The sequence below is a fragment of the Cyprinodon variegatus genome, unplaced genomic scaffold (genome assembly GCF_000732505.1).
Source record: "Cyprinodon variegatus isolate N-32 unplaced genomic scaffold, C_variegatus-1.0 Scaffold1374, whole genome shotgun sequence".
In the NCBI taxonomy this organism is placed as follows: Eukaryota; Metazoa; Chordata; class Actinopteri; order Cyprinodontiformes; family Cyprinodontidae; genus Cyprinodon; species Cyprinodon variegatus.
The window spans coordinates 66147-78084 of NW_015151827.1; the positions used below are offsets into that span (position 1 = coordinate 66147).

The 11938-nt window shown below is 36.4% G+C and overlaps 1 protein-coding gene across 1 annotated transcript; it reads left to right on the forward strand.

The window, feature by feature from the left end:
• The first annotated feature begins 10002 nt into the window (after window positions 1-10002).
• LOC107103079 (macrophage mannose receptor 1-like) lies at window positions 10003-11063 on the forward strand. Its single transcript, XM_015402600.1, has 2 exons — window positions 10003-10189; window positions 10629-11063. Exons 1-2 carry the CDS (start codon window positions 10114-10116, stop codon window positions 10985-10987), a joined length of 435 nt encoding a protein of 144 aa, XP_015258086.1. The 5' UTR covers window positions 10003-10113; the 3' UTR covers window positions 10988-11063.
• The last annotated feature ends 875 nt before the right edge of the window (window positions 11064-11938 follow it).

Genomic DNA, 11938 nt, shown 5'->3' on the forward strand with positions numbered 1-11938 from the left:
AAGGCGATGCTCTGTTCAATGAGCATTCCAGGCGAGTGGTTGTCAGAGCGCTGATTGGATTAGTCTGAAAAATAAGCCAATAAGTTTCAGTTACTCTTTTACAGTCACCTCATTTTACAGCAGAATATACTAAAGTGGATCCATGTCTAGTGAAGGTGAAGAATGGTGGAGTGTGCATGTATTGGGCATGGTGCAGCCAGGGGCGTCAGCTAAACCTGTACTATACGTACAGGAGCAAATATAGGGCGCCAAATAAAATGCGAGTGTGCAAAGCATGGGCACAAATAATTAATGCAAGCACATACGAGCAAATATTTTATGGCACTTATTTATTATTATAAAGCTTCATTAATAAATTGTACAATAATATTGTTATTTTCTTCATTAAAAAATATCTACCTGAACCAAAGTGAATTGGCCTACTTGTGAACCTACTTGTTCAATAACCATCTCCCTGAAATGAGTTTTTCGAACTTGGGATGTCTGTAAATGTTGAGCAAGAACCTTAAAAAAACAGAGGCAGTTAGAGGTTCACTGTGCACAAATGGACTAGCAATTTAAATACTTGATAATGTAAGATAACTGTCAGTGTTTTACAACTCAAATGCTGACACCTGTGTCTTACCTGAAGCATTTATGGAAATNAACTCAAATGCTGACACCTGTGTCTTACCTGAAGCATTTATGGAAATAAAAAAGTTAAATATTCCACTTAGATTCCAGTCAGCAGCAAGTGTCAAAGAGAACTCTGTTAACAGCATGAAACAGGAAGCAAATTAGGGCTTGGATTGGTCTGTATGATTAGAGAGATGGTGACAGAACATGGTACAGGTCTCTACCTGGAGTGGAGTTCAATGAGAGTGAGACAAACCGGAAATAACAGGAACCAAATGATGCAGGAATTGAGAATTGTGGGACTATACTGAGCACATACAGTGTATCGGACATGCAGAGAGGTAAAGTATCCTATAGGAGTAATTGAACTTGTTTTCAATGTGTTTTTTTGTAAATAAACACCTTAAGTGCACTTATTTCACACTAAATCTAAAGGATGTAAATTTTTTCATGTTAAATTTGTAACTGTTTTTTTTTTTTTTCTTTCTGGATTTTCACTAGTATATAGTAGCAACACCAAACAGACCCTCCTGTCTCTGTGTTTTATATATTGCACATTAACTTCAGAGGGCCTAATGTTCTGATTTTAGTGGAGAAAGCTGAATAAATGTGCTAATTTGTATTAGGTGCATTAAATCCTTTTACTAAATCAAATGAAAAACGATTTTGTCAAGTGACTGCTTTGGAATATTACAGTTCAACATACCTGTTCACAGTGATATATCTACACCAAGACATTAAGGTGCTAAACAGATTTAACTCTTAATACAATGGAGTGAGAAGATTTGAATCCTAAAAATGTAATTCAGTTTGAAGGCCTTAGTTCTTGACATGGCTGTGATGGATTTCAGTCCTGGCTGGTTAACTTTGCCGCATCTTTTCAGACATCCCCTCATTTCAGAGAGATAGACTTGGGATGTCTGTCTTTTCCCCCCTCTCTCTTAATCGTTTCTCATGTCCGTCTAATTAAAAAAAAACACACAACACCATTACAAAGCAAAAATAAGAAACAGAAGCAACAGCATATTTAGATTTTGTTAAAGGATTTTTTTCAAAAATGTTTGCAATATTGACAGCCTATAATTTACAATTATATAAAATATATTATATAAATTTAACTGCATTAAACAAAATAACATACTGTAAATAATTTTTTTATTGAAGTTATATAGAGAGTAAAAAAAAGTGTATAACTTTATTAAAATAAAGAGAAAAGTTGTAAATATATATATAAAATATACAATAACAACAATATGAAATAAAATAAAATATTGTTTACATATTTAGAGATCTATATTTGCTTGTGTGTGTAGGGAAAAGCTGCAATTAGTGTCTGGAGTTCACCTCTTATTCTTCTGTGATCTCTGTGTTTTTCTCCTTTTTTTACGCATTTATTGGACATGAACAGACAACAAAAAACAACTTAAATTTGATCATTATTATAACTTGGATTTTAAAGAAAAAAAACAGGATGAAGTTACTTTCTTTGACAGGTGTCCATTTATGATAGGGTTTTATGTTTGTTCATGTACATGAACCACTGACTACAGTGACATCAATATTCAAATTGTCTCTTAATCAACAAAAGTCAAATGTTTTTGTTGGACCATAGCATTTCACTGAAACCTGACTTACCAGCTTGGAAATTCCAAAGAGAGGACAAAACCATTGGTAGGTTTCACCTTTGCTCATCAATTGATTATATCTCCATTATTATACTGCATTAGCACTACAGTCTGGTTATTGTATTTTATGATGTGTTATCTATTTTTTTTTAACAAGTCATATATAATATGTCCTATAGAATAATCTTTCGAAAATATTGAAATTGTACCCGGACTATATAAAGTTTCTTTAAGAAAGAAAGAAAAACAGACTTATTTTCCCCATTCTTTAAAATACATCAGAATATTTGAATGCAAACCATTTAAACCTCCCTGATTCCAAAAAGGCAAACCACTTACCTTTTGACAACCCTAAATGTTGACACTCCTTTTAGCTGATTTTTTGTTCTTTTGTCCATATCAAAATTGACAGCTACCACTCTGTTAGGGAGTTACAGTTAACCAGATCTCTGACTTTTGTTTCTCTTTCTGTATTTTTATCAAGTAGTTACAATTATTAACCACTCCTCGTTTCCTGGCAAACAGCTCTTATGGCTCAATTAGGTTTTTTTTCCCTGTGGTTGCATTGAATTATGTTGTTGTCATGGCTCATAAAATTCACAATGATATTAATGCACTGATTTGGATGGACCATTTATGGTTTAAGAAATAATAATCTAGTAGTTTACACACACAGTCCCTCCAAAATTGTCAATAAATTTGAGTTAATTAACTATTAGGAAAAATGATTTTATTTGAATAGCTAATCCAGACACATGCAGTGTTTCCAAATTTAATTGGGATTTTTCATTGAGTTTCATAGTTTGTAGGGCTTAAACAAGACCCTTACTCTAACCTGTTTACCAATGGCCTACAGGTGTAAACCCGCAGTAAATAATGCAATGAGCAACCAAACAATGTGTAATGCAAATTCCAAACATGCAAAAACAAACAACAAATGAAAAATAAATAAGAAATGAGCTGCAAACAGCTAAAAACATGTGACATGTGGCAAAATGAGCTGCAAACACATTTATGATGCAAAGTTAAAAACATGCAAACACAAAATAACAATAAAAATGCTGCAAACAAAAACAGACCAAGCTACATCAGTTCAAACATGACTCAAAGTTTTTTTTTACTATTCTTGAAAATTATAGGGCTTTTTTAAACAGCAGTAGTAAAAAATATGCTTGAGAAAATGCAGGTCTCATTGTATTATATTTGTTCTACATCATGTCAACCACAAATGCAGTAAATTTCGGACCTCTAGCTACAATAGTTCCAGAGGTGTCGGGCTTTAAACTTTTAGTGTCACCAGCGTCTCCAAAAATCTCCAAATGTGCCAAATTGTGCCAAATGCATTTACTATGCATTGCTTTAGTATTTGACCCACATAATAACACTGAAACATTTTGATGGCCACAAAATGTTTATGAAGCAAGTATTTTCTACCTTTTTTCAGAATCAGTGTAACAAATTAGTGTTACAAAATGTAGATTTTTGTAGGTACATTTGATAGAGTGATTTTTGTTTCTGGTAATGTGAGAGGGTTCACCTTCCTGAACTGCATTTAGTTTTAGTCTTTTGAGAGTACCTGTACCCCAAAATGAATATATGTTTAGAAAAAACTTCCCCAAACAGTCCAAATAAATAATCCAACATTGTAAACAGCAGCAGAAAACAATAACACTCCATTAAACAATGGAAAACAGTCTCAAGATTAGTGTAAAATAGGTAATCATTGCTAACATCAGGGTTAATGACAGAAACAAAAACATTCACAGATACAATACCATGTAAAATCTTCCACTGCACGTTAACGGCTCATTGATCAATGGTGGTTTGTAAAGCTCTCTCCACTCAGATCCAACACTGTCACTAAGACATAAGTGAGCTCTCCATGGTGTGTCAGCTCTGCCATTTGATTTGTTCCTCTGCAAAATCTTAACAGTAGTTTTATACATTACATTCCTTTTCGCATCTAGAAAACAAAAATCAGAAGATATATCGTTTTTTTTTTTTTTTTTAAAGTCCTGCAAGGGAAATTTCACGGAAGGGAAAATACTTCCAGACAGGAGGCAAGGCTATTCCTGCAAGTTGGACTACATATCATAGAGTCACCACACTTGAGAGCCAGAACTGCCTGAGAAGAGTTGGCCCCACCTGACTGTCCTTATAGCTGGTGTCAGGAGGAGACAGCTTTGGGAAAGAAACTGTTCCAGTACCTGGTGGTTCTAGTCCATTGGCTTCTGTAACGCCTCCCAGAGGGCAGGAGTGAGAAGAGTGTGTGCGCAGGATGAGTGGAGTATTTAGTAATTTCTTGGCCCTTCTCAGACACATCTTCCAGTAGATTTCCTTGATGCAGGAAGCGATGCCCCAGCGCTGGGCAGTTTTCTCCATCCTCTGCAACGCCTTCTGGTCTGAGGCAGAGCAGTTTGCATAACAAAATGTGATACAGTTGGTGAGGATCCTTTCAATGGTGCAGTGGTGGAAGTTCAAGAGGATCTGTGACAACAAGTGGTTCTTCCTTGGGGTCCTTATGAAGAAGTGGCACTTATTGCTTGTTATCGCATTGGATTAAGCAAACTCTCTTTGAGACCCGCTGTTGGACAAATGGACTGGACTGGAGATGAGGCCTGCACGGAACAGAGGCCAAGGACTTCCACTCCACCAAGCCAAAACAGTAACATCCATCCTTGCCCCCTTCCATCTGATACTTTATAAGTGCAGTGCTCTAGTGAACTAGGTAGTGTTTTATCTGAAATAAGCTGTGGATGCTAATGCTCACCAAACAGACTCAATGAGCAATGCAGGTCTGAAGAGAGAGCTACAACGGGCTGACTAGCATGGTTAACTCCAGCTACCTCATGCCGTGTGGAGAACTTTAACCTTTCCTTTGTTACAGCTGGACCCGCCTGGACCAGCTAAGCTAACCCTCTTCTTTCAGCCTCATCACAGTTTAATGCATTCCCCAGGATTCAAATGCAATGCCCTAACCACTAGGCCAAAAAATCGTGTGCTTGACAGAGTTGCCACTGGTGAATAGGCCACTCACATTGTGCTGTTACCCAAAAAGGATGGGGGAATACAGACATGGATATTTCAAAGTAACAGTAAATCCAGTGCTAAGTGCAGAGGAATACCCACTACCTCTAATGGAAGATCTGTTTGCAAGTCTAAGTGGAGGACAATCAAAATAGACCTCAACCAGGCTTACCTGCAAATATGTTTAGATTAAAACTCACATGAGTTATTAACAATAAACACACACAAAGCACTCTTTCAGCAAGCAATGGATTAGATCCTCAGCAGTTTGTCAGGAGGTCAGTGTGACTTTGATGTCATCTTCTGTACAGGAGCAAACAATGTACAACACCTCTACTACTTGGATTCCACTCTCCAAAGACTGCAGGAGAATGGGCTAAGAGTATGCAAAAAACTAAATATTTGAAGCCATATGTGGAGTACCTAGGTCACTTGATCAATGCAAAAGGTAGTTCACTCTGTTTCCTTGTATTTAAAATAACTTCCTGTTGTCTGCGAATAAAAAAAAACACATTTACCCTCATCCACCACCTGCACTACTTTAGCGATCAAAAAGGTGTTTGTTACTTTATTAATTCTCATGGATTCTATAAAAAACTAATTTGTTTATTTCCCTGTAAACTGGAATATGTTGTTTGCCTGGCCTTTTTGCTCCTCCTCAGTGCAGGTTACGGTGCTGTGGATAAGGATAAAGCTGCATCTGTTCTCTACACCAGTGGTTCCAAACCTATTTTGACTTTTGTACCAGTTTGGGCATTTTGTCTTACCAAGACTGATGATTGTCCAAAAGTGGAATGTACAGTAACTAATTATAAAATACAAATGATTTTACTTAATCTTTTGACTTAAGCATTTCATTCTTAGGGTTTTATTCTTTCCATCCCAAAAAAAAAGAAAAAACATAAATAATTTGCCTGGAAGTTAGTAAGGAATCAAAATAAATACAAAATTAAATCATATCATAAATCTGTATTTATAAAACTGGAGCTCCTCTGAGTAACTCCCTTATAATCACATTTAAACTCCATGAATTTGGAACAAAATACTGAACATAAATTACATTCACACTGACTTAATTAGTTTTCCTTTGTTTTCATCAAGACACCTGAACTTGCTTTGATGAGCTCCGATAGCTCAACGTGAAAAACAGCTGATCCCAGGCTGTCTTCTAAATCCAGTCTGTTCCTCTGCTTGGTTTTGATATGTCAAAGCTTCAGGTCAACTTAAACATATAAGAAAAACTTTGGTTGATAAAAGCTTGTTTTATTTTATTTTATTTTTTCAATTGGATCTGTCATGATGGCTTATGGATAAAACCCACATGCAGAACACCACCACGGAGACAGGGATAAAAGTTCAAAGGTTTATTAATGAAAAAACACACAACGATAGTTCTAATACAGGTTCTGGTCCGGGACAGACGTCACGAGGGTTCTTCTGTAGAGAAGGGATAGTTTGGTTAGCCGGGGGGCAGGGGAATCTTGACTGAGTCTGAAGCTGTTGTGTACCTGAGGGTATTCAGACAGACGCTGTGAGAGAGGGAACCAGTTGGGTCCAGAGTTCATTATTGCAGAGAGCTTGCAGCGGCAGAGCTTGTCTTCAGACTCGAGTATCTAGGCCTAGAGGGTTTGCCTGAGTTCTCTCCTGAGAACTGGAATCAGACAGAGCTTGTCGATCTTCATGTTAGCCAGCGTTCTCTCCTGAGAACTGGAATCAGACAGATCTTGTGGATCTTCAGGTTCGGCTCGTGAGGACAGGCAGACAGGTCTAGGAAGCAGAAAATACAAAACGAGTTAGATCTCAGGTAACTCCTCAAAGTATTTAGACAACAGATTTGGCAGGCTTGGCTCAGGTTTGGCTAACCATAACTTGGCAACACTCTGGCACTGAAGACAGGTCTGGCTGCTGCTTATGTAGCTGGTCTCCTGATGGGCTGATGATCCTCAGCTGTGCAGGTGGCTCCAGCTCAGGAGACCCAGAGCGCTCTCTGCTGGAGACAGGTGGCAGATCTCCAGATCCCAACAAGATCCTAACAAATAAACAGATCCTAACCCTATTTTATTACTTAGGAAATAACATAACTTCATGTATCCCTTGCAATGCACTCACGATCCACTAGGGGTATGAGTACCCCTGGTTGGGAAACACTGCTCTACACCATACTTATCATTACTTTAATCTTATTTAATGTTTCTTATCAGCACCTTTCCCCATGGCAATGCCTGTTGTTATGGCTATGAGCCAGTTTAACATACAACTGTGTCACACATCATCACCGTATCGCAAATGGTTAGCTGATTTTCAGTCTCTTAGTCTCCTGTGTAGGTCAGATACAAAAAAACTACTGAGTAACCTGAAAATTACTGCAGATAAAGACAATGACTTGTACTTAGAGTCTTTTGTGTAAAGGATGAAATAACCAAGAGTACAGTCCGCTATTAGTTAGTCTGACACATGACCCAGGGCTTTTTTTGGCTTATAATGGCTATATTACATTTGTAATCCTAAGATTTTTTATACGCTGCAGAGGGATTAGGGTAATAGGCCGGCATACACTGTATGTCTTTTGACCTTTTGGGCTAATTCTCCAGTTGAGCAAGAACTTTTTGGATCAGGCTGTGTTTCGGGCGAATCCTACATCCTGTGATATACAGGGAGTAATGAGCAATCTCATGACTGCCTCCTAATCAGGAAAAGTAAGGTCGGGAGAAAATTAAACATGTTTCAAATTCAGTTGACCGTCATGAGGTGCTTGTTACAGTTCTTGTACCATTTCATTGTCTAGAAGTATCTCTTTAATAGTGTTATTGCATCATTAATCCCGATTTGGATGAGTACAAAGGGAAAATGACCTGTATGATAGCCCCATGGTGTGACAACTTCTGCAGGTTAAAGGATGATGTCTTAGGGTGGGGAGCAGGGCTGGAAGATGCTCAATGATTTTTTTTAAACTTTTTTTTGTGTTGTCTGTTTAAAAATTAGAAGTATGAAAACACTGAATTTAATGAAGGATGGACCCACAATAACTAGATGTAATAATTAGAATGTAGAATATTTGATTAGCATTGTGTATTACCAAACGTAGAGTTAAACCTGGAAAACCTATGCCAACAAAGTGATTTCTCTGCCTAATTTTAAATTTCCAAAAAGAAATCTGCTTTGTAATTTTGCTTTTGAATTATGGTTGAGTAGAAATACATATTTTTATTAATAGGATTATTTAAAATCTTTTATATGTTTTAAATGCTTTATTCTATTTAGTTAAGTGTTGATAGCATATTTCATGTTTTCTAGGTCTTAATGTTTGAGAACCTACACATAACTTTGGGGTTGTAAAGTGTTTAAAAAATAAAGATTGATTGATTGAGGTTTAAAAGAGGAGAGTTTAAAATTATAGACTGAACTATTAAAAATGTCAAGAAGGCAAAGTTTAAAGTGGCCCATCAGGCTTTGTCTTTCTGGTGTGAACTTGTAAAATGTTCAAAATGAAACTCAGTTTTGGAAAATTATTTTTTTGCACTATAACCCGACAGCCATCTAAAAAAAGCAATGAATGTTGTTTTAAATTCCATCATAGCAACACTTTGCTCATTTGTTTATTTGACATTTTGAATATGCAAATAGAGAACCTGTCTAATACAACAGATCAGGTAGCACTGAGCTTACTGAGAACTGTCTATAACAAGGCATCCAGCGATTTAATCATTTTCAATCCGAGTGGAAGGACATAACCAGGCTTAGGTTTGTATTTTAACCAATGTATAACTATTATTATTCGGATTAAATTTCTGGAAACAATATTTCCTTTTTATGTCTTGTTTTTTCCAGGTTCTAGATTAAAACAAAAAAGAAAATTCAGATATTTCAAACAGACGCTCTAAATATGCACTGGAAAGTTTTTCTTCTTACTTTAATGGGTAAGTTGTAATGAAAAACATGTTATCCTTGACATTTGACCTAAAATTTGTACAAAAACCACTGGATGAAAGTTTCAGAGGAGTTTTATTATTATTTTGGTTTTGAAGCTGATGGTATGATTTGCTTTAAATGTTTGTTGTTGTTTTTTTTCTGTAGCTCAGAGTTATCTGATGGTCTGTCAGCTCTATGAGTATCACTACATTAAAGAGCTAAAGACCTGGACTGAAGCTCAGCAGTACTGCAGAGAGAAACACACTGACCTGGCCACAGTGTCTAACATGACAGACATGAAGAGACTCCTCTGTAACTCAGCAGGAAACATGAAGGAAGCTTGGATTGGTCTGTATGATCAAAGAGATGCCAAGAGGACATGGCACTGGTCTCTCCCTGGAGTGGAATTCATTGAAAGTGAGAAAAATTGGGCAGATGATGAACCGAATAATAAGGGAACCGATGGTCAAAATTGTGGGATCATATGGAAAAGTGATCTACTTTCCTTGAAGTGGGGAGACATATCATGCAATGAACGTTATCCTTTTTTCTGTTATAATGGTGAAAACCTTTTCCATTTTCTTTTATATATCTTCTTCTATCACACATCTGCATTTGACTAAGAAGCAATAGTAATCTAATTATTTATTCCACAGATAATGACACATCAAACAAACTGCATTTTGTTAGAGAAGAAAAGACCTGGCTGAAAGCTCAGAGTTACTGCAGAGAGAAATATACAGATCTGGTCAGTGGACCTAAGCAGTTGCAGAAGGAACACATTAAAGAAGGGTTGACTTTTGGAGATATACAACAGAAGTACATATTTATCGGTCTGTTCAGTGACACCTGGAGGTGGTCAGATGAAAACAGTTCCTCCTTCAGGCACTGGAATCTAGAGTTTAACAATCAGATAATCAACAGCGGTCAATGTGCCATGGTTGTGTTTGATGATGGAGGTAGATGGAGGAATGAGAACTGTACTGTCAAAAAACCTTTCATCTGTTATGATGGTGAGTTTTTTTTTTTTTTTTTCCTAAAAGTTGATAAATATAACACTAAAACCAACAAGGAATGTATTTGACACAAAACAATTAAATAAAGTAAAACCAAGAAATACAGTATTTCATATCTGCATTTTACTATTGTCGAAAAGGTCTGGGAGCAAGATCAGATATTAAAGAATAAAAATAAAAAATAGATAATTGTCCCATTGGTATACTGTACTGTGCTTAGCTATATGCATAACTTAACCTTTGCTTTTTGTTACAATAAATTATTATTATTATTTTTTTTTTTACTAAAAAGCTAAACCCTAAGCCCTACTAGTCTATCTTGGTATATTTTAGGCAGTTCTAGCCGTTCCGGTATTCATTGATGGTTAGATGGACCATAAGTCCTGGGGAATGACTTCCTGATAAGATGTTTGCTTGTCTTTCCTCATTCCTACAGAGAGTAATGTGATCCTGATCAAACAAAATAAGACATGGGCAGAAGCCTTATCGTACTGCAGAGAGCACCACCATGACCTTGTCACCATCACCAGCCCCACTGAGCAGAGATCAGTCCAGCAGAGTGTCAAATTTGCATCAACTCCTTTTGTCTGGATGGGACTGAGCTATGCTTGCACCCTCGATTTGTGGTTCTGGGTAAGTGATGAGGTGGTCAGCTATGAGAACTGGGGACAAAGAGGACAGATGGATGAATGTGACATGTCTGGAGCCATGGATGCAGGAGGAAGCCATCAATGGTTTAAGAAAATGTATACTGAGAGGTTTAATTTTGTCTGTTTAGAGAAAAGATGTAGGTAATGAGATGCTGTGTATCAAGACCGAAAGCTGGCCGTAAAAAGAGGTGTATTAAGTTGTTTTGGCTTTGTTTCACCATAGACAGACAGATGGACATACAGACAGACATAAACGAACACACACACACACACAGATACACAAAGAGACAGATAGGCAGACAAACACACACACACAGACAGACATACATACAGAGATAGTTCACTTTAAAGTGAGATTTCTTGTTTTCTTCATTCTTCTAAAGGTCCCCTCTATCTGCTCAGTCTGCTGTATCATTGGGAGGTCCTTTAAATATACAGAAAACAATATGCTAATTGGAAATACTTTGTAAAGTTTTTAATCATGAAATGTTTTATTTCATCCTTTAAAATAATTGTATTTGAAAATGACTTATATTATCATGCTTGATTACATCATGTTGTCTAATTTGTTTTATTTTATATGTTCAATGGCATACTCAGTCCTTGATCTTCCTACGCTAAATTAAGTAATCTTGTATTTTTTATTTTTACTTGACAAAAAACTTTTTTGGGGAAATGCTACTTTTACTGTATATACTCAACACACCTCTTTGTGTCACTTATTTTTTCTAAATCATTTATAAGTTAATGCTATAAGAACCCCGATTTTACCAAGCTGCACAGGGAGTTGTGATATCTCATTAGCTTTTGCTTAATCCATAAGGTTAAGAATTAGCTATTATTTTTCTCATAAGACTACTATAGATTTTATCCAGAAGAAAAACCCTGATGAAGTAATGCAGTCTTTATTCAGACACCATGTCAAGTTTCTGTGGATACATAATATATGCAAAAACCAATAAGCATTAGAAATCCAATAAAAAGAATTTAACACATTTAATGTAATCATCTTTGTTTACATGGATATAAACAAAATATCTGTCCTGTAAACATTCCAGTCTGAGGGCCGGATTTATCAAGATCCAATTTTGCGTGC